This window comes from Trachurus trachurus (genome assembly GCF_905171665.1).
Source record: "Trachurus trachurus genome assembly, chromosome: 17".
NCBI lineage: Eukaryota > Metazoa > Chordata > Actinopteri > Carangiformes > Carangidae > Trachurus > Trachurus trachurus.
The window spans coordinates 27,418,596-27,445,035 of NC_139900.1; the positions used below are offsets into that span (position 1 = coordinate 27,418,596).

At 41.3% G+C, this 26,440-nt stretch overlaps 2 protein-coding genes across 6 annotated transcripts in view; both read right to left on the reverse strand.

Moving 5' to 3' along the window:
* sugt1 (SGT1 homolog, MIS12 kinetochore complex assembly cochaperone) overlaps window positions 1-5,424 on the reverse strand; it is a 33,575-nt gene extending 28,151 nt beyond the window's left edge. For 2 of the 3 annotated variants that reach the window (XM_083992289.1, XM_083992288.1), the window contains exons 1-5: window positions 5,286-5,424; window positions 5,119-5,167; window positions 4,416-4,506; window positions 4,131-4,200; window positions 3,631-3,701 (exon numbers count right to left, since the gene is read on the reverse strand). In XM_083992289.1, coding sequence (XP_083848415.1) covers window positions 3,631-3,701; window positions 4,131-4,200; window positions 4,416-4,506; window positions 5,119-5,167; window positions 5,286-5,299 — 295 coding nt within the window. In that variant the 5' untranslated portion in view covers window positions 5,300-5,424. The remainder of the gene's footprint in view (window positions 1-3,630; window positions 3,702-4,130; window positions 4,201-4,415; window positions 4,507-5,118; window positions 5,168-5,285) is intronic. The other variant, XM_083992290.1, reaches the window with a different exon arrangement.
* A 2,335-nt stretch (window positions 5,425-7,759) lies between these two features.
* On the reverse strand, window positions 7,760-24,920 carry LOC311000479 (ETS-related transcription factor Elf-1-like). 3 transcript variants are annotated; one of them, XM_083991203.1, is made up of 8 exons: window positions 24,697-24,920; window positions 20,823-21,256; window positions 20,580-20,709; window positions 13,965-14,072; window positions 13,631-13,786; window positions 13,463-13,537; window positions 10,773-10,968; window positions 7,760-9,873 (listed from the first exon to the last, which is right to left on the reverse strand). In XM_083991203.1, exons 2-8 carry the CDS (start codon window positions 20,877-20,879, stop codon window positions 9,255-9,257), a joined length of 1,341 nt encoding a protein of 446 aa, XP_083847329.1. In that variant the 5' UTR covers window positions 20,880-21,256; window positions 24,697-24,920; the 3' UTR covers window positions 7,760-9,254. The 3 variants fall into 3 exon arrangements, with proteins under 3 accessions (XP_083847329.1, XP_083847330.1, XP_083847331.1); XM_083991204.1 differs by lacking the exon at window positions 24,697-24,920 and adding an exon at window positions 22,001-22,199; XM_083991205.1 differs by lacking the exons at window positions 20,580-20,709; window positions 20,823-21,256; window positions 24,697-24,920 and adding an exon at window positions 19,417-19,554.
* Between the last annotated feature and the right edge of the window lie 1,520 nt (window positions 24,921-26,440).

Sequence of the window (26,440 nt, forward strand, 5' to 3'; positions counted from 1 at the left end):
TGTTGTTTAGTCTTTACATAAATGATCTTCCATCTGTATGCAATGAGTCTGACATTCAGATGTATGCAGATGATACGGTCATTTATGTTCATGCAGCAACCAAGCAGCAAGCTGCAAATAAGTTAACGGCAGCCCGGTTGTTGAATGGCTGAATAATTCATGTCTGCATCTAAACACTAAGAAAACAGTATGCATGATTTTTACTAAAAGTTCGATGAATACCGTATTACCCGATGTCTATGTTACTAGGGAAAAGTTGACAGTTGTGTCTGAATATAAATATCTTGGAATAAAAATTGATTCAAATCTTACATTCAAAAAACAAATTAAATCAGTAGTAAACACAGCAAAGTTTCATTTATCAAATTTCCGCCACATCAGAAACTCACTGTCAACAAAAGCAGCGGTATTGTATTTTAATGCTATCATTATGTCACACCTGTCATACTGTTTGACCAGCTGGGCACAAGCCTCTTGTACAACATTAAAATCTGTACAAGTAGTTTACCATCAGGCTGTGAAAGTACTGGACAAGAAGTCAAATACTTATCATCATTGTCACAGCATTTCAAATTACAATCTACTGAGCTGGGACAACTTCGTTAAATTCAAAGATGCCTGTCTCACTTATAAGATCCTACATGGCTTGGCTCCTCCCCCCCTTGGTACTTTTATTACACAGAAAACATCCACTGACAGACATACTAGGTCTGTCAGCAGAGGGGACTGTGTAGTTCCAAAAAGAAGGACTGCTTTTGGTCAGACAGCCTTCTCGGTGGGAGCTACTCACACCTGGAATACTCTTCCAGTGCAGCTCAGGGAGTATGACACTTATCTTTCTTTTAAAAGAAATTTAAAACTATGGTTGAGAGACGGTCAAGTATGTGACCATCTGTTCTGAAACTGTAATTAAGGTATTTTATTGTATGCACTGAAATATAGTGTATTGTATACTGTACTTTATAAGTAGGCATAGTACTGTTTTGTGTTTGTTTATTTTTTTATGCATTTTTAATTATTGTAGTGCTCAAGTCACCTGCCCCAGAGACTACGGTTGAAAATTAGCCAACGTGGCTAAACCGGCATGTTTACAGAAATGTTTATTAATGTGCATTGTCTCTGTATATTTAAACCAATAAATTCAAATTCACTGGGCCTCATTCACCAATATCTTCTTAAGAACCTTCTTAGATTCTTTCTTAGGTTGTTCTTAAGAGGTTCCTTAAGAAAACCCTACGTCAGATTCATCAACGCGTTCGTAAGCCTCAGAATTGTTCGCAGGTGTGCTCTTATGCCATCTCCTCCTAAGTTGAGGGCGTGTGCCAGGTGAGTCTAATTAACACAGGATTAGCATAGGTAACCGCCCCATCAATGCCCGTAAAAGGGCATGAGACTGCAGGGCCGTGTGCACACAGAACCCACAGGCACTGAGCAGAGAAGGTGAAGTGAGAAAGAAAGTTGAAATGCTCAAATGAAAATCTGGGAGGGAGCACCAGACTCCAAACGTAAAAAGAACTTAAGTAGTGAAGTGGAGCTACTGCGGCAGGAATGAAACAAAGAAAAGGCTTATATTTAGTTTATATTTTTATATTTATATTTAGGCTATATTTAGTAGCGTCAGCAGTGGATGCAGCTCTTCGGGTTGTTATCAGAGAGACCACACTCTCACGTGTGCCATCATAAATATCATCATCACATATGAAAAAAAAAAACAGTTGTGTGCACTGTTGCAGCCCGCAATTAGGAAAAAAAATCATAACGGCAGCTGTATGTTGCGCACAACAACAACAAACAACACATTTACACGTAAAAAAAAAAACTGATATGAATTAAGTGTCTATAATGTTTTTTTTAAGAGACTGCAAAGATTTATCAATTATTATTATTAAAGCAGAAGTGAGTGATATATTTGTGTTAATATAAGTCTTAAATAGTTATATCTTCCGACAGCAATCACTTACATAGAGTGTTTGGACTGAAACACGGGTCTCTCAGTCCCTCTGCTCTGCTCTGAGCCGAAGAGAAAACATTTATCGTATCCTACAGTTTTTATCCAATGAGGAGAGAGAACGGCATGCAGGGCTGTGTGTGCAGCCAAGGAACGCCGTGAATGTGGTGACGTAGCGACGAGGACTGTTATGGTGCGTTCAAGGAAACTCGTATTTTTCCGACCGTGAAGTGGTACCAGTTCGATCTGGTACGAGTTCACCGGTCGGAAGTTACGAGTGGCCGTTATAGTGACTTTCACCGGTAAAACAGGTCGGAAAAACACGAGTGGGTTGCCTGGAACGCTACAAAGTCGTAAGTGTGACTTACGATTTCAAAAGCCTGCCTGGAACGCAGCATTAGCGAAAACGACCGGATCACTCACTTCTGATTTAATATATATGATTATTAAAAACATCATAAAAGATAAGAAAATAATTCTTATTCAAATCATATAATGTCATACAACTGCAGAACAAAAGAAAACGCTATAATCGGTTATTTTTGCAGAAGTCTCAGCACTTAAAAGTGCGTAAGTATACTCCTGACTGTTCTTAGATTTTGTTCTTAGTTAAGAACAAATTCTGGATAAGAAAACATTCATGAATGCCACAATCTTCGTAAAAATTTCGTAAGTAGGACTTATGAACAAATTTGTTCTTAAGAACGGTTCGTGAATGAGGCCCAATGTTCCCAGACCCTCTGTTCATCTTCAAAGGACAGAATACAAAGGTAACATTAGGAGGATGGTGTGTAACAAGTGAATGGCCGAAAAGAAAAACTGATGTGGTGTGTACAAGAAAAAGATTAGTTGTAAATATGGCAGTAAATGAATAGTCTGGCCATTTAATAAAGGCTGTTGCTTTTCAAGTCCAAGCATAGTCATACGTTGTTTCCCCAACTGCAGGAACAGAGAGGCTAATTGCTTGCAGTTCATTTTTGGTTGCTATATATACGTATCAGCTACACTCATAGGAAGTCATTACTGTGCATGTGTTTAGTGTCAACTGAACTCCACAGGCTGGGACAAGCAACTTAACTGAACTGTAAAGATATTCCTACCTTACGTCCTTGCCCAGTAACTGATAGTCAGGTACAAGCTTCGACTAAACTCACATTGTCCTGCTCACATAATAATTACATTTCAGATGAGTCTATTAAACTGGAAGGAGGATGGCGACCATAGAGGAGCTGAGGTTCCTTAAGTAAATTAGGTATGCAAATTGGTCACCTTTTAAGCTAATTAAATGTTTATCTCAATGCAGGAGCCACTGTTAACTTTTAATTTTCTATAAACGGCGTGAGCAATTTTCTGCATCATGGCATTTCATTTTGATATTAATATCAACAGATAAATGTCAAAAGCTGTAACCTAAGACACAAAAGACAAATGTGAATAATCCTATCTATAATGATTCTAGAGTCATTTAATTTGAAGGTATTCTGACGAACACAAGCCAGCTCTGCATTCACATGTCATTATGTAAGAGGAAGCTAGAGGATACAAACTTGTAAACATGTTTACTCATTGAGAAGAGTGAAGCAGACAGGTACGGCTGGAAACAGTGGTTGGTACTGTAACTAGCGGGATGATGAGGAAGTTTGCGCTCGTGTCTCCAGGCCAAAATAGGCTGTACTACTCACCATCCAGCTGGTGTCCCTGAGTGAAGGCTGCATGTGCTGACTGATACTGGTTCAGGTGGTACTCTGCTATTCTGCAGTTAGGGGAGAGACATACGCCACACACACAGTCAGCCTGGATAATCTTGTTAAAATAAAAGTAGCTTTTTCTGACAAACAAAATTAGAGTCACATCTCGTTTTGGCTCTTTAGCCTTTTTCTCTTTGAATTTTAGAGTTGAAATTAAACAGTCAGTTGATCTCAACAAACTATTAACTTCAGAGACACAAATTGAAATTGAAGTCCAGAAAAGACTTGGTTCATTTTCATACTTGAAATAACTGCAGGTAAGCGTGCTACAATAATAAAGGAATTTTATCTCATTTATCTCTGCAGATCTAATGTATACCACAGAAACTAACAAAACTAACTGGGTGATTCAATAATGGCCTCAGCTTAGCTTATATATGCCACTATAACATTTAGAATTATCCTAATTTCCTTTATCACATCAAACTACATACCCTGTTCGCATGAAAGCAAGGGGGAGGCTTGGTTTTAACTGTTGTGCTTTCTTGGCATCATCAGCAGCACCTATTGAGAAAAAAAAAAGAGTTTACTATTCATATTATTATATACAGTATATACACACACACACACACACACACATATATATATAATATAATATAATATAAAACACAGATATGTATATTTTCTGAAAGAAATAAAGTATAACCATACAAACGATACAAATGTTTCTATGACCATTTACATATCACGTTTGTCAACACAATGCAGTGCAGGCTTACAGCTGTAGTTTTTCAGGAGGATGTGGGCATAAGAACGCTGACAAAACCACTCTGCGTTGGTGACATCCCCTTGCAAGGCCTCGTTCAGTGCCTAGAAGAAAAGAGAAGGTATTTCAGTGATCTCTGAAATACTTTTTTTGTGGCTAAAAGTAGGGCAGGAAGATGCTGACACTAAAACTGACATGGCTGTCTCTCCTTTCCAATTCTGGCTCTCAACAACTGGTATTCAGGAGTCACCTTATATTAGCTTTTATAGCGCCATCACCATCAAGTACAGTAAGGCGTGTTTTAAATGTTAAGTAAAGTGTTTTTTGTGAAGTAAGTTACTACTTGTTACCGACATCCTGTGCAAATCTATTGATGATGACACTGCAGGCATGTCCAGTTATCAGACTCGCATATCTAACCACTGTTAACCAGTAATAACTTGTGATGTTTTAGGCATGACGCCTTTCATAAGGTGCAATAAAGTATCGTGCAACCTTTAAAACGCTGTAGTTACTTCGGGACATGGACAGTGATGCTCTGTGTCTCTGTAAAGTGATGCTAACAGGGTGTGTTAGCTAACTCTACTCGCTAATAACAACCATCGGCAGCCTGTCACTGACACCAGTTAACCACAGCCACTCAGCAGAGAGGGCGACCAGGTGTTAACATTACCCCGGTACGGTCGGTGGTTTAGTTAGCTAACGGTTGTGTTTACCTCCAGAGCTTTCTGTGGATCCTCGTCAATGAAGCTATCGGAGAAGCTGCTAAAGCAAAAAACAACAACCAAACAAACCGTTACCGTTACAAGCACCCGATTGGAGAAAAATGTGCTAAATAAAGTGTTTTAAATGGAAGGTGTGTTAAGTGTTTGTTTTAACTTGCCGTTCGGTTGCCATGGGCTAGCTGCGGCCGTGGATACTGTTCCTGGAGTGACAGGAAAGTTCTAGACGTGCAGGCTGGAAACGTGATAGCAGCAGCAGCAGCAGCAGCAGGAACACAGGAACAGGCCTGTCAACATCCGACTGCACACGGCGCACCGGCCGCCGCTGCCCCTGTCGGCCTGGAGGGGCAGTCATCTGCCTTAACACGGAAGTAACGTGGTAGTCCAGTCATTTTATGAGAAAAGGTTAAACAAATTGCAACAGAAGCAAACTCATCTGATTTTGTATCCTCAGCATGTCCTGAGTGAGGGAAAAAAAAGTCCCGAAGAATCCCATTAGGGGAAAGTTTCGAAAAACACCCAAATATAGGGCATTTAAATACGCATGCAAAAACATTTTTTCACGTGAATAGGGTAACATTTTTAACCTTTAGATATCTCCATGAAAATTACTGAGTTGATTACTTACATTAAGACAAACAAAAAATGTATTACAAGTTTTTTTTTTTAACTTTGTTAACATGAGCAAATTTGCATAAATTTGCATAAATTCCACCGTTTTGACGGCACATGATATATGAAGTTGCTGTGGTGGTACCGGCATGAAAATTGGAATCGGTCAACCGACAAGTTGACCACTTTAAATTTCAAGATGACTGCAATTTTTCAAGACAGCCACATCCTTAGTAGAGCAGGTATGACATGCTCCGTCTCTATTAATGCTCATGGGTAGCCTAAATTGGTTCCATTCGTTTTTTAACTGTAATATCATATTACAGTTAAAAATGTCTTGTTCAATCTTGTTAACATATGTTAACAAGATTGAACAAGACATTTTCACCTGCTCTACTCAATGTTTAGATCAGGTGTTGTATGTATGCAAATTAGCCATACGTAATTGTGCACTGTTGGCTCACCTGCTCTACTAAGGATGTGGCTGTCTTGAAAAATTGCAGTCATCTTGAAATTTAAAGTGGTCAACTTGTCGGTTGACCGATGGAGTCAACTCATTCCAATTTTCATGCCGGTACCACAGCAACTTCATATATACATGTGCCGTCAAAACGGTGGAATTTATACAAATTTATGCAAATTTGCTCATGTTAACAAAGAATTTCAAAAAACTTGTAATACATTTTTTGTTTGTCTTAATGTAAGTAATCAACTCAGTAATTTTCATGGAGATATCTAAAGGTTAAAATTTTTACCCTATACACGTGAACATTTTTTTTAATAAAATGGGATATGTTTGGGTGTTTTTCGAAACTTTCCCCTAATGGGATTCTTTGGGGCTTTTTTTCCCTCACTCAGGACATGCTGAGGATACAAAATCAGTTGAGTTTGCTTCTGTTGCAATTTGTGTAACGTTGACCCCTTTTTTGGCCTAAAATTACTGGACTATGGTGACTCCATGGTAACGAGCCTCAAAGTAAAGAGTAACAGCTGTCTGAATTGTATTTAAATTGATAATAGTGGCAAATTATCATCAACAATATCAAGTATCTGAGGTAATCGACACGGCCAAAACAATGCAGTGTATTTTATTTTATTACAGATTTTTTCTTGTTAAGTTAAAAGCTTTAAATTCTTTTGTTCCATATCTGAGTAAAAAAGTAGAAAAGGCAAAAAATAGGAACAGCATGAACAGAGAACCTATCGGGCAAGGTGGTTCCATATTCTTATGACAGTGTTGGAGGTCTGAAAGAAAATAAATGATTGAATAGATAATAAAAATATTGATAATTATGTAGAAGTCAAATTGAGTAGAATTTCCATGGTGATTGATACTTATGAAATGAAATCATAACAAAAACGGAAATACACCCTTTTACTTTTGAGGGTCCAGGCCTGTAGGTATATGATGCTTCTTCTCTGGAGGAGGGTCTGGCGAGCGAGACTAATATGATGCTGAATCATCTAGGTGTCCTGTAATGTTAGTCCAAAGTAAGTAATTAGTGCTTCCACCTCCTCTTGAATAAGGCCATGTCAAGGTTGAGCTTTGCTGTTATTTTTTCCATTGTGTATACCCTGAGAAGTCGTTCTTTCCATTGATCAACGGTAGGGGGGTAATGGCTTACACCAGGACATAGTTATCATCTTTGCCACCATTATGAGGACTTTGAGTAGGTACATTTTTTCTTTACATAAAAAGTCACAGGGAAGCACTCCAAGAACAAAGATCAGTGGGTCATTCCTTATACTAATTTGTAAAATGTTAGAAAGTTCCGCTCGGATCAATGCAGTGTATTTTATTATGTGAATTGAATAAACTTTATTGATCCCAAACTAAAGTCTTGCATGTAAAATCTCAATTTCTAGAGGAACTAGAAAATATATCACTTAAATACAGTGGAAATATTGTATACGGTATCCCACTCTGATGTGGGTGAATAAGTGAGCAGGGGTGAACTCCAAACAGATGATGACAAAATTAGTTCTTTTTTTTTTATTTACCATAATCTTTTAAACACCTCGGTACTGCATGAAAGCAAACACAGTTACAAAAAGCAACAGAAACTCCACCTCTCCCTCTGCTACAAGCTTACAAATCCATACCAGTAAAACTTACAATATCTTCCAGATAAAGCAAAGTGAGGGGATTTCAAAATAAATGTTTAACACAGTAATAAAGTGAAAACAGTTTTGCATAGGGGGGTTTCCTGGGGGAGCAAAGGCACCGTTACAAACATCTCATAACCAGGTTTAGCCTCACAGATCCCAGTCTGAATCTCACCAGCTCAGTTTTCATTGTAAGTCAGGTGGAACTTTATCAGCTGGCCTTTGCGAGACTAAACCGAGATCAACTGAAGAGAAAACAAAGAACTTAGCATTACTTCATTATAAACGGCCAGCTGTTTTACTCTTTTGCATAGAGTATAATCTGTGCAGCAAAATAAATGTTTATAAACCTGAGGGAGAAAATGGCAACAAGGCACAAAGTCAAGCATGTTCACAAACATACAGAATATGACGCACAATACACAAAGATATGCTTCAGAGGTCCATATAAGCATTTAACTGTATATACGTACGTGTAGTAACTAAACAGAACATGTGCATTGCAGAAAGGCTACTCTGAAGGAGGCTGAAGTATAAGGCTATGAGACCATTTCACTGGTGATTGTCAACAAAGGCAGGTCCACTGTACATACTTCAGCTATAAACAGCAGCAGTGCTAAATTCCTATTCTAGAAATACAGTGATCCCTTGTTTTCAACATTTCATAATACAAACATAATAATTCAGTAATCTTAAAAAATAGAAATAATAATAATAATATGGAATGTTTTCCCTCAATAACCTCATGATCACCAAGGACAGTGGAAACAGGGACAGGATAGGTCTAAGATCTCCAGGCACTTAAGAGAAGAAACTTACAGCAGGGGTAAGCATTAGTGCATCGAGCCAGAGGAATGTTTCAGCATGTGACAATAAAAAAAAAAAATAAAATAAAATAAAATAGAGCATAAGTAAAGACAGAGAAGGAGGGCACAGTGTCCTCATCAGGTAATTAGGTCCAAGACACTGGAGCTGAGGTGCAAGCGGCGGGTGTGTCTGCAGGAGGTGCAGAGAGGCTGTGGATTCCAGTGCATGTCTGTCTTTGGTGTTTCACTGTTACGTATAATTAACAGTTACAGAAAACAACAGAAGGCTGAAATAAAGGAGTTTAATAGGCTGCCTGTCTCCTTAGAACATAAACTGCTCAATGCCGTTCGTTTTGGTTCCTGCCAATTTCCTCCCAACTCGGATGTCAGTAAGGAAGGACTGATCTAGAATTACATTTGTTACCAACTTAAAAAAAAAAAAAAAAAATCTAAAATATCAAAATAAGCCTAGATCAATAATCCCAGTTTTACACACTTTGGAAATAAAGGCCCTGGTGTGTCGACATTGCTGCAGCAAAGTGCGGCTCTGTAACTGGTCCTGAGTCAGTGGAGTGTGTGAAGTGTGTGGTGGTGGAGCGGTCTGTTCTACTGGTCAGAGCTGGTCAGAGGCACCAGATGTGGAGTCTCTACTTGAGGAGTTTTCTGGCCTCCGTGTGACTTCTGATCTTGCGCGTCCTCGCTGTCCACGGCCTGGACGGCGGCGTGGTCCTGTCTCTCGTACAGACTCCCCAGCAGCTGAGCCGTTTTGAAGACCGAGGCGTGACCCGTGGGCTGCAGGGACTGGACCTTCTCCAGGTTCTGGAGGGTCCGCAGCATCTCGGCGGACACGATGGGCAGATGCTGCTCCTGGATCAGGCTGGTGCTGGCCGGCCGCAGGACGGTGTCGCGCTGGCCCGGGGGCCGGGGGGCCGGTCTGGTCCGCTGGGGGGCCGGGGCTCGGACAGGGGTGAACGGCGACATCTTCTTCTGCGGCGGGTGGGCGTCTTCGTCCTCAACCGACCGGTCGCTGGAGGATATCGTGCTGTCGTCGGAGTCGTCGCTCGCGCCTTCGTCGTTGCAGCTGTTGTCGTCGTGATCGTCGTCGTCTTCTTCTTTGGCGCCGTCTCCGTCTGTGATGTAGATCATGTCTTTGGGCAGAGAGGTGAACTGGTAGACGAGTCTCTGGCCCTCGACCTTGTTCAGAATCCCCCTCTGGTAGTAGTACCTGCATGAGACAACATGCAACATTAACAAACACAAACCAAGCATCGCATTTGGTCAGAGTTACTAGACACCTCGTCACCTACTCATAACCCTGTTTCCCTGAGATGATTGAAAAATCTTTCAAAACCCTCTCAGGCTTAAGAAACTGTGGAGAAGGCGAATCAGGAGCGTCTTAAGGAGCTTCCAAACTCACAGGAGGGACTTAAACCTACATGTTTGCTTTTGAAAAGGAGGAAAACAATAAAAGCTTGCATTTGCTGTTTTTTCCTCCTTTTCTTGGTTTTCACTTCTGTCATGACACATTTAAAATAAAAAAGACAAAATGCCCACAAACATAACACAGAAAAACATGCACATTAACTGAGCAATTATTCATCTGTGTCAGATCATCCATATATTACATATCTACTGACTACTTATTTACCTCATTCATATCTGCCAAACTTCTGCCAAAAGCAATAATTACAGCACTGACGCTGAGCGATGTTGTGATGAAAGATGTTCTCATTTTATTTATTCATTTAAAAGCACTTTATAATTCTGTCTTTCATAAAAGACAGTACATGTATGAATGCAGCTGGCAGTGTGTTGTGCTTTACTGATGTGTTTTTAATATCTATCATTATATTACAGGCAGTTAAAAAGAGCCACATCACATTAAAGTGTTGTTCAAGATTCTCTTCAGCACCACAGAAATCCAGCATTAACAACATGCACATGTGCCTTTTGTGAAGTTGTGCTTTGAGGAACACATGTCAACATTTTACTGTTTAATCTTCACAGAAATGCTCAATCATTATTGGGAAACAACGCCCGGATCTGCCTCCAACAAAGGATAAGAGCAGGAAGCTTATGAATGTGTTATGATTTTCATAATAAGTGTTTCTGAGTGTTGTGTACCTGAGTGCTCTGCCCATTGTCTCATAATTCATGTCTGGCTTGTTCTTGTGTTTGCCCCAGAGTTTAGCCACTGCTTTAGAGTTGACCAGTTTGAATATCCCTGCGTGGGGATTAGTCCATTTGATGTAGCGGGGGCAAACCTGTCGGTCCTGCAACAACTCCATGAGGAACTGCCACAGGTACAGGGTGTTTCCTCCTGAAGCACAAACACAGGAAATATTATAGAGAAGGAAAGACAAGGACACAACATGGGAAATTACTTTTGAAAAAGCTGCATAACAGTGACTGATCCCCTGTGAGCCATCCAAAGCCCCTTTCAGACATGGTATTTGTTACATTGCTGTGTTCATTTATCTGTTTAAATGCTGCCTTTTTGTCCTTTCAACACTGGTGTCTTTGACATTCATGTCCTTGATGGCTTTATTTAGACATGGCAGTATATTAACAGAAAGAACCACAGGCCCACGTGACACTTGGCACCTGGTGCATGTGAAGGTGCTTTGAGTCAGAGCTGTGAAAAGCTTCTTGTTCTCTCCCAGGCTGCATCGCTGAGGATTATGAGATTGATTTGAAGTGTCATTGTCAAAACCCTGTGATTCAAGTCTAATGTCTCAATTCAATTATAAATGAGCGCCAGCTGGAATCATGCATCTAAGGGTTAAACTGCATCTCCATCAATTTCTTTAAACCATGACCCACTAGATAAAACCAGCTATTAAAAAAACATGGGGAGCACTGACCACTTTTGGGTAAAATGAATGAAGTCAAAATTGTAGTTACACCTCAATCTAATTATCTCTCTGTTGCTTCCTCTGAAGATCTCTGATTTGATTTATTGGCAGGACAATAACATTATCAGTGATTTTCAATGAGATAAAACGAAGCCCAGAATCAAAATGAGTAGGATGTGTATGGACAGGGACAAAGGAAGATGAGCATTACCGGATGTCAGGGTGTATAATCTTTCGAGATAATCAAACTAACTAAACATTGGGTTAGAGTTGATCCAGACTTAGAGTGGGCAACCATAGAAAAGAGGCTGGCTGCACGTTATTGTCTAATTACCTTTTTATCAGAACAGTTGGAAAATAAAACTCAAAATCCCATGCTGCCTACTCAACTGTGTGTGTGCTATGATGCATAAAGCTTGTCATAAACCAGCCATATGCGTCCTCACTGTGGAATAACCCAAAAATACATACTAGTGGGAAAAGAATGGAACACAAAAGAGTGGCAGCCTGATTTGGATCTTCAGGGGAATCATAAACTTGTGAATAATTTGTGGAAATGCTTACAAATAAAACATCACTGAGGTTCCCATTACCTCAAGAAGTTCACTGAGCTTCAGTATTATACAAAACACTTCACAGGTGACTCCTGCGATATTCTTTGATACAGCAGAAAGACTCATGAGTATAGGAGGAGCTCAGATATTATATCAAATGTGGGCTAAACATCAGAGATGCTGGAGGGAAAGTCATCCACTGTAAAAGTGTAAAATAAAAAATAACATTGGATGCTCACTAGATTTCACAAAGTGGTAATTGATGAAAAACAGGTGCATTAAAGCAGATATCAGCTTCGCGGCCGTTTCGGCTAATGCTGCGTTTAAGGCAGGCTTTTGAAACCGTAAGTTACAGCTTCAAGTCACAACTACGACTTGGTAGCGTTCCAGGTAACCCGTAGCTCGTGTTTTTACCATCCTGTTGTCTGTGAAAGTTCCCTATAACGGCCACTCGTAACTTCCGACCCGTGAACTCGTACCAGATCGAACTGGTATGACTTCACAGGAAGGAAAAACACAAAGTACGAGTTTCTTTGAACGCACCATGAGTTAGCAGCCCCCGCCCTTGTCAGGCATCAATTGGTCCTCGTGCTACGTCACCACATTCACGCGCATCCCTTGGCTGCACACACAGCCCTTCATGCCGTTCTCTCTCCTCATTGGATAACACTTGTATCCCAGAAGAAATGTTTTCTCCTCGGGTTACAGCAGAGCAGAGTGACGGAGAGACTCGTGTTCCGGTCGAAACACTCTATGTAAGTGATTGCTGACGGAAAATATGACTAATTAGGACTTATATTAACAAAAACATTTCACTGATATCTCCTTTAAGTATAAAAGCCATCAAATATAATCTTTGTTTTGTGTCAATTTGCTATAGAGTAATGGTGGCCAAATACATTCTCATCAGCATTAATTAATATAATTAGCTTTGATGCATATTTCACTACATATTAATCAACTATTCATTCACTTTGCATGAATATTTTTTAACATCTGTCTATCTGTCCCTATATCTTTTTCATTACTAATTAATCAGATGATTATTATCTGGATGAATCAATTAATCACTTCATCCGTAAAATCCCAGGAAATAGTGAAAAATGTATTCATGTTTTTCATTTATTTGCAAGAGACTGATTCATCAATGACATATTTAGCTAATTTGATTTTGATCTTTTTACATCATCTTCAACTGACTCGATAATGATCTGTTGTACGTACCGTTCGCCAGGTAATGTACACCTAATACTTCAAATAGTGAGATTGTGTTTAATTACAGCAACTCCTTCAGAATGTGAGCAAGATGTGCACTCAATTTAATTTATTTTGTCTGTGCCTCACATGTTATGAAATGGGGTACATGTGTGACAGTGCCTTAACTCATGTTCTTGTTTGGTAATACCTTTGTTATATTTGTCTTTTTTTACTGTAATTTCAGGTGTGGGAGACTCTGCCCTCCGATGTCGAGCTTTTCTACCTGCAAAAGTAGATGAAGAATAAAAACTGTCAAAAAAATATTCCATCTATAATTTACTTTCAGATAAGAAAATAAACACATAATGTGACTGACCTCTCTTTTTGGACTGCAGCTGTGCCACAGGCTTCTCTGTGTGCAACGAGTGCCACTGTGACTGGTCAACAGGTCCCACAATCCCTTCTGCTGACACAGTCACCTGGGTAACAGGAGCAGTGATGACATCACCCAGTGATGGTAAGAAGGTCTGGGCTGCAGGGGGCATAAACAGATGTAATGAAAGAGAACAGCACTGTGGCCATCATGTCTAAAAATAACATCACACAGCCAAACATGTCCTACATCAAAAAGCAGAGGGGGGGACACACTGTTGGTGTGCATATGACCAATGCTAACTCAGGTGTGTGTCTGTCAGTGCGTGTGCACTCACAGTAGTGTTGTTCCAGGGAGAGCGTGTCAGTACAGTCCATGTTGAGAAGCGAGTCGGCAGCAACAAGCGTCTCCATGGTCTCCTCTTCTCCACTTTCACATGGCTCCACTGCAGCCCGCACAAACCAGAGGAACACACACACACACAAACACACAGCAAGCACAGGAACATTATTAAATATGAGAAACAGACTAGAAGGTCAGTTCACCCAAAATATGAAAACAAAAATCTCCTCTTGTGGTATCTGGCCATGTTAATAGTTTTCTTTTCTTTTTCTTTTTTTTTCTTACATGTGCATCCCACCTGCCATTGAATCAGTGAAGAATTTTATTTGCGGTGCCACAGGTTTTAAAATGTTATTTTCAAAAGACTCCAGCACGGTGTGAGAATAAGCCACTACACAGGGTTCCTACACATTTGAAATTTCCAAATGCCATACTTGTTCCAGACCCTAATTTCCAGATTTCTCTGTAAAAAATGTCAAATAAGAGTAAATGTGTGCATCGTGTAAATAAATTATGCAATTAATCATTTGTTTTCATTATTCTGAATGCGTATGCTATTATGTAACCAAATAATTTCCAGGAGATTGTAGCTAGATACAATAGCGTGTACAAAATAATTCACCCAAATAACTTCAGATAAGACCAAACCCAGATAAGTATTAAATACATTTCCATACAATAGTTTGCATTTTCCATACTTTTCCAGACCTGGAAAATGTATAAAATCAAATTCCATACTTTCCATACTTGCGTAGGAACCCTGACTAGACATTTTGACATGTCACAGTCAGAAAAGCACAGGTGTAAAGAACAAAATGGATAAGGACTGGATTGTACTGAGCTGCAGGTTCAGGGTCCTGGTATCACGTCACCGCTACTGGGTCACTTGAACAGAGCTAACGCCTCGTTAATGTTATTAGTGACACCTGTGCTCATCTGCTGAAGGGAAGTGGTCTCAGACTCCTGCACCTCACTCTACTATGTCAAATCTCCATTGGCAAATGTTTGTAATGAACAGCAACAACCCAGTCAAATTGTTGTTGTTGAACATTTTAAAGGGATAGTTCACCCAAAATTCAAATTTCACCCATTATCTACTCACCCTCATGTCGACTAAGAGCTGTGAGAATTTTCAGAGTCCTCCGTCCCTTCTCTTAGTTACGTGGGGGTCCGCGCAGCAGTATTTGTCCATATAATGGTTGTCAATGGATACCAACTTTCTCTGTCCAAAAAGACACACCAAAAAACATCCAAATACCTCCATACTGCTCGTCTGTAATGTCCCTCTTGTATTGAAGCCCCGACATGAGAAATTGTTGACACAGGAAGAGCAGTGAACCGAGACACTGGGAGCTTCCGCTACAAACAAGCTTAAAATATAGACTTATTTAATTTTTTTCTGAACAATTTCTCATGTCGGGGCTTCAATACAAGAGGGACATTACAGACGAGCAGCATGGAGGTATTTGGATGTTTTTTGGTGTGTCTTTTTGGACGAAGAAAGTTGGTATCCATTGACAACCATTATAAGGACAAATACTGCTGCGCGGACCCCCCCCCTGTAACTCAGAGAAGGAACGGAGGACTCTGAAAATTCGCAGCTCTTAGTTGACATGAAGGTGAGTAGATAATGAGTGAAATTTGAATTTTGGGTGAACTATCCCTTTAACATCATTTCTTCAAAGTTGCATTGGCCCAAAAACAGACATTTGTGTTCAGTCACTTCATCTGCAAACAATGTCTGCATTAATCCTCTAGGAAATGTACCATGTTACGATTATCTACCCATATGTTGTGTCATTAGAGGATTTTATAAATGTAATTCAGGTCACCTTAGTTTTAGTGCAGGTCCTCTAATGGCAGACGTTTAAGTGGTGGGTGTCTGAAAACTCCAGCATATAACCAACCTATCTACAACCACCAGAGCAGCAGTTAGTACTTTGTTGTGTGACACTAAAGACCTCCACAGCCTTATCAGATGGGTTCAAGCACCCATTCATTGTGCCCCCCCTCAGTGGGTGGGATGGGCTTTCCTGGAATTGTTCAATACTATCGTACGGCTGACTGAGACAGCGGAGACTGAGCTGGATCTGCAGCTGCACAAAGGAGTTCATACGAGACACAGTGATCCAGTTACTGTGTTTAGCTTATGTATTTTGGTTTTTCTAGTAGGTTCAGTCGAGTTTGTATTGTACCACCAGCACCGGAAGTAGCAACATTAAAAGGGATAGTTCAACATTTTGGCAAGTCATAGGAGTAGGTTCATTACCTTTAGCAGGGTGCATGTTGTTTTGAGATCCGCGGGGCATGACGCAAGCTGCTCAGCGAATACAATGGAGTTGAACGGTACAGATCCCCTGTCCCTCATCTAACTCATCAAATACACAATCCAACAACTCCAGAACACTCTTGTGGAGAAGAAGTTGTGACCTGCACATTCACCACACTATGAAATATTCAACTAACATTACGAGACAGAGTTGTTTTCGAGGCAAATGCAGCCGGAACTACTTCACAGACATGGCTGCTTGGCGGAGTGATTTCAAAAGCGCAAGTAGTTCTGTGTATTTGCTTCATGTGTCATATAATGTTACATAATTATATCATAGCGTGGTGAATGTGCAGGTCACAACTTCCAGAGCGTTTTGGAGTTGTTGGATTGTGTATTTGATGAGTTAAGGCGGGCTTACACTGCACGACTATTCGTCTGTTCACATCTCAAACTGCATGAGCTTCCCTCTTCAGTCCTACGTCTCAGATCAGTCTCAGACCCCCACTAATTGCACGTCGTTCTACGATTGCTCTCCACCACGATTACCCTGCGATGCCGCTGAGATTTGTGCTGCTCTATAATTGCTCGATTGTAAACCTCAAATTGACATTGGTTCCTGATGTTGGTTCCTATAGCGGAGTCCATGGTGGAAGATCAGACCGACAAACACACAGACAGACAGCGTGCATCACCTCCAAGGACGGTGCTGCTGGAAAAAATAAAATAAAATAAATAGAACGGCGCTACTCTCTCCAGCCAGCTGACGTGTAGCTCACCTGCAGCTCTGCAGCTGTCAGAGGAGCCTCGCTAGTTCTCTCTCTCGCCTGCACCCTGTTTAAAAGAGTTCAACATGTGAAGATCTAACTACCATCTGCACACCGGTCAGCTGAGCCAGAGCACAGTGGACGTGGCTGGTGTGTAGGCTCGCTATTTTATACTGTAACAGCAAGAAAAAATAATCGTCTCAATTGTCTGACAGTGTGTGTACATTTGTCGGGCTGATCTTCCATCACGGACTGCGCTGCATTACTGATCATCAACCCGGTCACCCTGTCTCTCTACAGCTGTGGTCTAACTTCAGCTTGTCACTTCCCTGTCCCTCCTCTCTCTGTCTGCCCGTTCTAACTCCATCTGACGACGTTCAGCATCACATTCAGGTTCATAAAGGCTCTGTGCTCTGTGCTAAAACAATCTGTCATGGCAAAAACTTGTTGTATGTGCAGAATTGTGACGTAGGAGGACCCCATACATTGTCCGTCACGACGAGAAATTTTCTGGCATGTCAGAAATTTGTCGGGAGGTCGGCGACTCGTTTTTAGGACGCCGGGACGTGACGCAGAGCCTCACTAACTATGCGTCTCACGACCCCGCGATCCCTCTACGATTATGCAAATGATGCTGCGACTCGCCTGGGACGACAAAATCGTGGCAATATCGTACAGTGTAAGCCCGCCTTCAGATGAGGGTCAGGGAAAATGTACCATTCACCTCCATTGTGTTCGCTGAGAAGCTCGCGTCTCTGCGCCGCAGATCTCAAAACAACAGGCACCAATAATTAAAGGTAATGAACCCACTCCTATGACTACAAGGATGATGGCAATAGGCGAATTTGCCAAAATATTGAACTACCCCTTTAATATCTACTGCTTTTAGTTTTACATTTTGATTTTTCAGACACTGGTCTGATGGTTGGTGGGAAATGCATGCGAGTCCCGTGCGTTCTTCCAATTTGCAGTTGATATATTCTGTCTATTGAAAGACAAAAAGATGCATATTATGACCCAAGTACTTCGGGTAACTGCAGTGCTGTATCACTGCACTTTAGGTAAGACAGAAACATGTCTCTTTAGGGGAGAGTGACCCCTCAATGACCCTCAAAGCAACTATCCGATTAGTTATTTATTCTGGCTCCAAACAGCAAAGGTGTTTGCTCCTCCTCCCCCTCACTGAGCGTCAGTACACAGGTCAACACACAACACCAACACCTAACCTAGTTTTCACCTTCAATGGAAACAATGGTGGCACACACAGTATGAGCAGGGGTGCAGATCCGATGTCAGGATTGGGGGGGGGGCACAAAAGTGATTTTTGCCCATATGCAACTCATACCATGCCGCCATAAATCACAACTTCATAGAGGCTCGCCATATCATTCAAAAAGTACAGCACAGGGAATCATTAATTGTGCTTACCTTTCTTGTTATTTGTCCCAAACAGCCAACAGCGCGAATCACTGCTTACTCAACTGTTATATTACTAAATCATAATTTTAAGGGTCTCGGGTATGTAATGTCTACCCTCCCAGATCCACAATTCTTCTCCCCATCTTCCTTTTCTCCCAATGTATGGGACTACTTAATGCATGATTAATTGATATGGATAGATATCAAAATAAGAAGCCCTAAATTTGAGGGGGTCGTTTTTTTAACGCCTGCTGATGTCATCAGTGTCTGTGTAGTCAGAAATATATTTGTCAAATTTGTTCAACTATTTCAATCTTTTCTTTTTAGATGTGAATCTAAAATGAGAAGAATGTGAAGTCTGAAAATACATTTGTTCAATTTTGAATAATTTGGGGTATTTTTATTCAGGGGGGGACAATTCATGTTTTTCAGAAACATGTCCCCCCACCCCCCCCCCCCGGGGGATCTTCACCCATGCTCCTCCCCCTCACTGAGCGTCAGTACACAGGTAAAACACACAACACCAACACCTAACTTCGTTTTTACCTTCAGTGAAAACAATGTTGGCACATATGAGTTTTTTCAGTCCAGCCACACTTGATGCTCAACCATTAGACATTAGTTGAGCGCGCAACACTCTCAGTGTGTATGTCTGTGCACCGTGACCGGGCTGAGAGGCTACAAACATCCCCTAGCTAGCAGCTGTTTGTCCTGGACACTAACTTAACTCCTCCGGTGGCCGAGAAAAAAGCAGCCGCCGACCTGCCACACCGACTAACCGTGACACCCGCAGCACGGCAGGTGGGCTGCTGCCGTCAAACAGCAGTAACCACACCGTACACGGTCGGTGAGTGACTGTGAGAGCCGCTCTGCAGCAGCTGCAGCTCCGTTAGCTCCGTGGACCGAGCCCCGCCATGCCCAACTTTATCTGCTCCCAGCAAGCACACAGTCACATCGGAGGAAAAACAACCGGCCAGAGCGGCGCGACTTACTTTTACTTCCCAGCACTGGTGAGGACACAAGCTAAAGCATGTGTGCTGTAGCCCGCGTTGACCACGTCTACATCCTAATTTAATTAATTAACTGTCCTTTTCCAGGCACGAGCCAGGAATGTTTTGTTTCACTTCCTGAATTTTTGCGGAGGGTGGTCCATGTGCGAGGGGGCGAGAGTGCGCATGCGCGGTCTCTGGCGCCTTTTACCAAAGCTTTACTACTTGGTGTGACCTGGCTGCCAGTGTGACTCATTTTTACAAAATACAAAAACATTGTAAAGTGTACATAAATTCAACGTTTTTATAGCTTTCATGTTGATGGATTTTTAATAGACTTGATATATTGTTTGGCTTCATTTTCAAAGATAAGAAAGTGGTTTTTGATTAGTGTAGGCCTAACGACTTATGAATATGCCATTTGGCTAACTGCATAAACATATTGATGATAGCCTATAGTATTGTTTTTCTTTTGCAGATGGATTGTCAGTGAAGCCAAACAATATAGCCTATGTTCAAAGCACAGGGAAAATAAATCAGGTTGCAAATATCTTCCCATAATTTGGTTGAGAAAGGGCAAGACCAAAATGAAAAACATCTTTAGGGTGTCCTACACAGAGAGAGCAGTTTAAATCTATATCTTTTTTAAATCATTGTTAAATAAAAAAAACTTTAGATGGGTAAATTCTGTGAATTATTTTAAAAGATAGTTATTTTACCTTATTATTAGCCTAATTAGCCTATATATTCTAGCAGGTAAGTTCCAGATCTTTTTTCCAGTTAAGGTTATTAATAATTCCAATAAGTTATGGAGTTGATACGACTTCTTTCTGAAATAAGCGTATTACAGTTACTATTGCGTGTTGAGGAGAAACAAATTTGGCCAATTTCAAGTTTGGTTGGATTAAAGGGCAGTAATGTTGGGTTTTGTCCTAATGTACTTTTAAATAACATAATTAGTGTGACTCGTGATTTGGTCAAACTTCAATAAAAACTTCACAGAGCCAAAGGTCACACTGTTGAATAAAGCATTAGCATGGAAGTAGCTTAGTGGACGCCAGGTGAGCTCCTATCATGAAATCTGAATGTGACAGTAACTGGGGCACAAATGTGTGTGTGTGTGTGTGTGTGTGTGTGGGTGGTGTGTATTTATTGTGTGTGCTGACCTTTGAGCAGCTGCTGGTGGTGATCCTCCTCGGTGTGTGTCTGTTCACACGCTAGACCTGCATATGAGAGCAGGTGTGGATGAGGAACCTGCTCTACAATCACCGCAGGGTAATCTGAGTGACCCCCCAGCTGCAACACACAGACACGCAAAGGAATCAGATGAGATTGCATCAGAGCATGGTTTTGTCCAGTTTCAAAGATGAAGTCAGATTATTTTTACACACAAATAGACATTTACTCACATGTGAGATGTTATGGTCACTGGCGAAGTCAAAGATGAGCTCTGACTGCTGGAGCATGGCTGCTGAATATCTCAGTCACACATGCACACACATACACATACACTCTAGCTGGGTGAAAATAGCATCACGGTTTTCCCTCTGAAGACTTAATGTCTGAACTGGTCTGATGTGTTTTTGTGTCCAAAACAGGCCCAGCTTCTGCCTGATGGCCGCCGGCGTAGATCCACCAGATGAGCTCCCCCTCTACGAAGCGACGACACAAGGCCAGTGTCTCTCTCTCTCTGTGCAGGGCAACTCGACAGTGGAAGAGTGATGTGAGTAAACGAATTGACCAGAGACACAGAGGCGTCACAGGAAACTCATGTTCGCTCGTTCTGCCTCGAGTCTCGATGAGGAAGTGGGGGCTGCTGAACTGTCCTGTGGTCGGCCTGAACCTGCCATAGAAAGGAGGAACAAGAGCAAATGTGTGAGGTGAGAGCAAAAAAACACCCACAAAAGAGTAGCACAGCTGCAGCCAAGGAGACTTTTTTTTTTTAAATTCAAAGACATTCAAATAAAGAACTGGTCACTCTGATCTGAGATATGCAGCTAGAGAGCAGCACAGTGTGCTTCCCTCTTTCATATATCTCACTCTTTTGCTCTTATCTTGTGTCTAAAAGAGGCTAAACCAGCAACAGGAAGGAAGCGTTTGCACTGCAATGTGTGCACGGGCCGTGTGTGTGTGTGTGTGCGTGCGTGCGTGTGTGTGGTAGGAGTAGGGGGGAGGCATCTGGTAGTTGAGCACGAAACATCATGTCTTTGCGCAACGTTCAAGGTTTTAGGGCCGTTGCATGCACATTCCTTACAACATGACTGTGAAGTGGCCTCCTTAGAACAAAGCTACAAAACAAACTCCTCTCCGTTACTCCCCCTCGCCGCCTCTCCTCCGCACTTGTTTTTCTTCCCCTCCTCTCTCTCTCTCTCTCTCTCGTCCTCTGGCTGTCACATCACTGTTAATTCCATTTAATCAGTCTCAGTCCTCTCTGTTAGTCTGCGAACCGTCTCTGCTCCTCTGCCCCTTCGTGTTTGAGTTATTCTGAGGTTAAAGTCAATTCACGCTCTTCTTCTCCTGCTGTTGCGTAGCAGCCTCCGCACTCCCAAGTGTCACATTTAAAAACTGTTGGCACACCTGCACTTACCTTCAGCTCCTTTCCGTCCAAGATCACGCCAGCGTTTAGGTTTTGTATGCAAACAAATCTCGCTGCGTGAACAAATTGCTTCCAAGGAGTTAATTCTAATCACAGAGCTCCTACATTTTAATCCCATTAATCCTCAGTTTGGCTGAAAAGCCTCGGTATAGTTTTTCATTTTCTAAACCCCGGCTGTCAAACAAGAGGGAGAGTGCGAGTGAGCTTCTTTTGTCTTTATGTGTGTGTGCGTGATAGAGGCACAACATGTTTGGGTCAGTTATCACACAGGAAGCACAGCTCAGTTAGGAGGCACCGCTTCCTGAGTTCCTGTGCCAAACCACTGCCAACATGTCTGCCAGCAATGGCCCTCTCATTTTCCACTTCCTATGATGTGTGCAGTCATTTGGCACTCAATGATTTATGTAGGACATGGGAGAGATGGAGTTTACTCTTCAAAGCACTGTAAGATTTAGGAGAAGTGGTCCAGTTTTTCTGTAAAATGCAACACCTGATTTTTTGAAATCATAGCCGAACCTTCAGTTGATTGATTAACCAAATAGATTTAAAACATTTGTGTGCGTCTTAAAAAGTTAAGCAACATTGGCTGATTTCAGCTTCTAGGATGTGAATATTTGCAAGTTGGCTTGCTTGAGCCAAAGAAGCAGTTTGAAGATATCACCATGAGCTCTGGAACATGTGTCTGTATTTCACAATTTCAAACTATTTTCTCAGAAAATGATCAGTTGTTACGTAACAAGCAGCGATGGGTTTCATCGACAGTAAATCTCATTTTTGAAGATAAACTAACAAGAAGTGATTTTTTCTTCATACACCAACAACACTCACTTGTTTGTGTTTTCTTTGTCAAGTTGCTTGTTCAGGGTAATGAGCTAATGGCCTCGCTGCTTCCCACTTCCCAACCTGAAAGTCTGGCTCTGGATGAACGGCGAGGCGAGCTGCCATGCTTATTTTCGTGGCTGTGAGCGTAATAGAATTACCGTTTTCGTGCTAATGAGTCACAATGGCACAGTTCTGTTTCACCAAATGACCCCGTTGCACTACATTATCTTATTGCCCGTCTCACAGGCATCAATGTGTGGTTGGGCTAAAACTCTTAGAAACTAAATGAGAAAAAATTGAGTCTCCTAATAGGAGCCAAAGCAACTGCACGCAATGTTTGGTCTCAGCACACAGACTGAAATACACACCACAACCCTGGGAGTGATTCATGAATTTCAGATTTAAATTTAAATTCTCGTTCTAACAAAGTCATTAAAGATCTCTTTCAATAAACTTTAATTACTAGTAGTTTAGACTGTTGTAATTCCCTTTTTATTGGATTACCTAAAAAGTCTTAAGTAGTCCAGAAATGTGTGGTCAGAAAGCTAACTAATGAAAATAAATCACATTATCCCCCTTCTATTGACCCAGCACTTTCCTGTCTGATTTTAAAGGTCTTTCATTTGCGTGTAAAAGCTTAAATGACCTTCGACCTCTCTACATCAGGGATCTTTCCCTCCAAGATCCTTCACACCTTTTTTAAATTGCTCCAGATGTGTCCCATAAAAGTACCAGAGTGGCTGCTGCTGTTTTTATGCCTCTAAGCTGCTATATCACCACAGCAAGCTGGATAGGTGTTTCAAAGGAAACTCAAGACATATCTTTTTAATCAGGCTAATTTGGAGCAATAGCCACTGGTTATCACACATTTTATCCCTTGTGTTTATTTCATTTCATTGCTTTTTTTTAACTTCAGTGGTTTGAATAAAAGGTGTTGTATTGATAAAGCAGAGTTGAACTGAGGTGACCTAAGATTATGCTTATGAGATACTTTTTGTAAAATCATCAGGATCATTAATGTCACATGTTGCCATTTTTGATCTTTTACTTTCTTCGACCCTTAGCCGCTGTGAACTTCATATGTTCATTGTTAGTGCTGCCCTGCAGCCCACTGCTTCTATACAAGACTCTCTAACAGTATAGAGGCTTGGTTCATCTGCACTCTGGTCACATATGTTTGTCTCTGTGGCCTTGGCACTGGGATCTGAGTCTGTGAAGTGTCTGCCAGACCCCTAAGGACACTGATAAGCCCCCATAACATTCATTCCCCAGTTTGCGTGCGTGTGTGTGTGTGAGAGAGAGAGAGAGACAGGGACTCAGCGACTGAGATAGAGCGGGCGCGGGTGTGTTTGACAGAAAGGGGCAGAGAGTGTGTATGTGTGTGTGTGAACTAGGCCAGGCTGATAACAGTATATGGCAAGTGAGGGAGGCACTGATAAGCCCTTCTTGTTGCTTGGGGTAACCAGGCCTTGTTAAATGAACACAGTGAAATATGGTGTGTGTGTGTGTGTGTGTGGCGGAAAGGGGGAGATTGGGAGTCGGGGAATGGAGTAGGTCACAACGCACCTCTGTTTATACAACAATGCTAGTGTACATGTGTGTGGTTTTACATGTCATTTATAGTAAATCATACAGCTACGTTTTTTTTTTTTACAAAACATTTTCTAGCGCTTCTGTAAAAAGTGTCAGGCGGCCATGCTCAGAAACTCAACACACACTCTCTGAAAAAATACTTTCACTTTCCCTTCAGCACATGTCATGTAACACACAACTCCATGGACAGCGAACAGTATTGTTGTATCAAGTAATTTTCCTCCATAAAGATTAGTGGGTCTGCTAAAGGGAATACAAAGCTTTAGGCTTACCTTGTGTTTACAGCATGTGTCTGTATGTGGCCAAGCAGCCACTGCCTGGAGGATTCGCGAGAGCAACGGAAATTGCTTTCATCCCTTCTGGCAAACACAAAACCTTCATGTGTTTACAGACCTGACCTGGGATCAGTTTCCTCTTGCAGATTTCCAGTCACCAGGGGAAGTGCCACACGGACTTAAGATCAGCGTGGATCGTGTTGATTTTTTTTTTTAGCTTGTTGCCCTCAGTCCTTGTCAGTTCTTGCTTCCTCTTCTCCTTTCCAGAGAACTGCCCCCCCTGTGAGTTCTGATTGGTTACCTGTGTTGTGAGTCAAGGTAACCCATAGTGACCATTGTCAGTGTGGAGCAAATGTAAACACGGGCGTATTTGCAATGTAAAGCAGCACAGAGGCAAACAGCCGATCTGCAAACATCCCAGTGGTTTATATGAGGGTGGACAGCCAGTGGATGTGTCGGATGATCTCACTAAATGTCATAATAAAACATTAGGACTGCTTCTACTACACTGAATGGGACTTTCCATATTATAAAGATCCATTTGTCACTTAATAATTGTGAACATTTAAGACTATAAATGTATGTGGAGACAGTATATATTAGAAAGACAGTATATGCTTACAGACAGGTACGCGGGCACATAGACACACAAAGTAGAGTACAAGTTTGTCCTTTATCCAGTCCCTGATGCTCCCTAGTGGCAAAACTCTGCACCAACACCCTTAACAACAAAACCAATCCAAACTCTAATTGACCTCCCCTGTCTCCTTTTAAAAATAGATTAAGAGAAGCCTAAATGACAGTTTATCTGGAGTATTGTCCAGGGACTCTCAGGGGTCTTGTACATGCTACCAGAAAGCACTGATCTCCACATACTGCTGCTGCTCCAGTGGGTGCATTAGCTACTGCAGCATCTGTGGTTTTCATTGAAGAGGAACTAGCTTATTATGCATCATATTTCAACAAATACATACGTGGAAATTGTTGTAAGTTTTATATGTCTGTGTCTGTGTGTACACAGTATTTTATCACTAAGAGATGATCTGTGTGAGATGATCTATGAGTACAAGGTCATGTTTAATATTACAAGATAGGCACATCTATCTTGGAATAGTGTTATATTCATAAATGTTGTAGAGTCAAATTTATGAGTTGGGTTTGGAAGACTATGCATCTTTGAAACGTGTCCAAGGAGCAGCCGCATTTTTTTATTAGATTATTTTACCTTTTATGTGAACCATATACATTCCACATCGGGAGGTGGAGTTGGACTGATAAGACAAAATAAATCAAAAATCCCCTTTGGCCCTTGGTTTCTCTTTTTTCCTCTCTTTTGAAATAGCAGACAACTTCAAGAATGTGCTGGTTTGGCTCAAAAATAAGGTTAACTCCCACAATGTTTTTATTAAGTAGCAGAGGGCAAGGTTTGATTGTAACAATATGTGTGTGTGTGTGTGTGTGTGTGTGTGTGTGTGTGTGTGTGTGTGTGTGTGTGTGTGTGTGTGTGTGTGTGTGTGTGTGTGTGTGTGTGTGTGTGTGTGTGTGTGTGTGTGTGTGTGTGTGTGTGTGTGTGTGTGTGTGTGGGAGATGAGTGGAGTTGTTATTGAAGAGTAATCTCATTTAAGATAAAATCTGTTTTGATTCACGCGATAACCACAAAAGAAGTCATAATGCTGTTAAATTTGTTTTTATTCATTGTTTGAAACCAGGTACAGAAGTCAGTTTTTTTTTTAATTAAAAT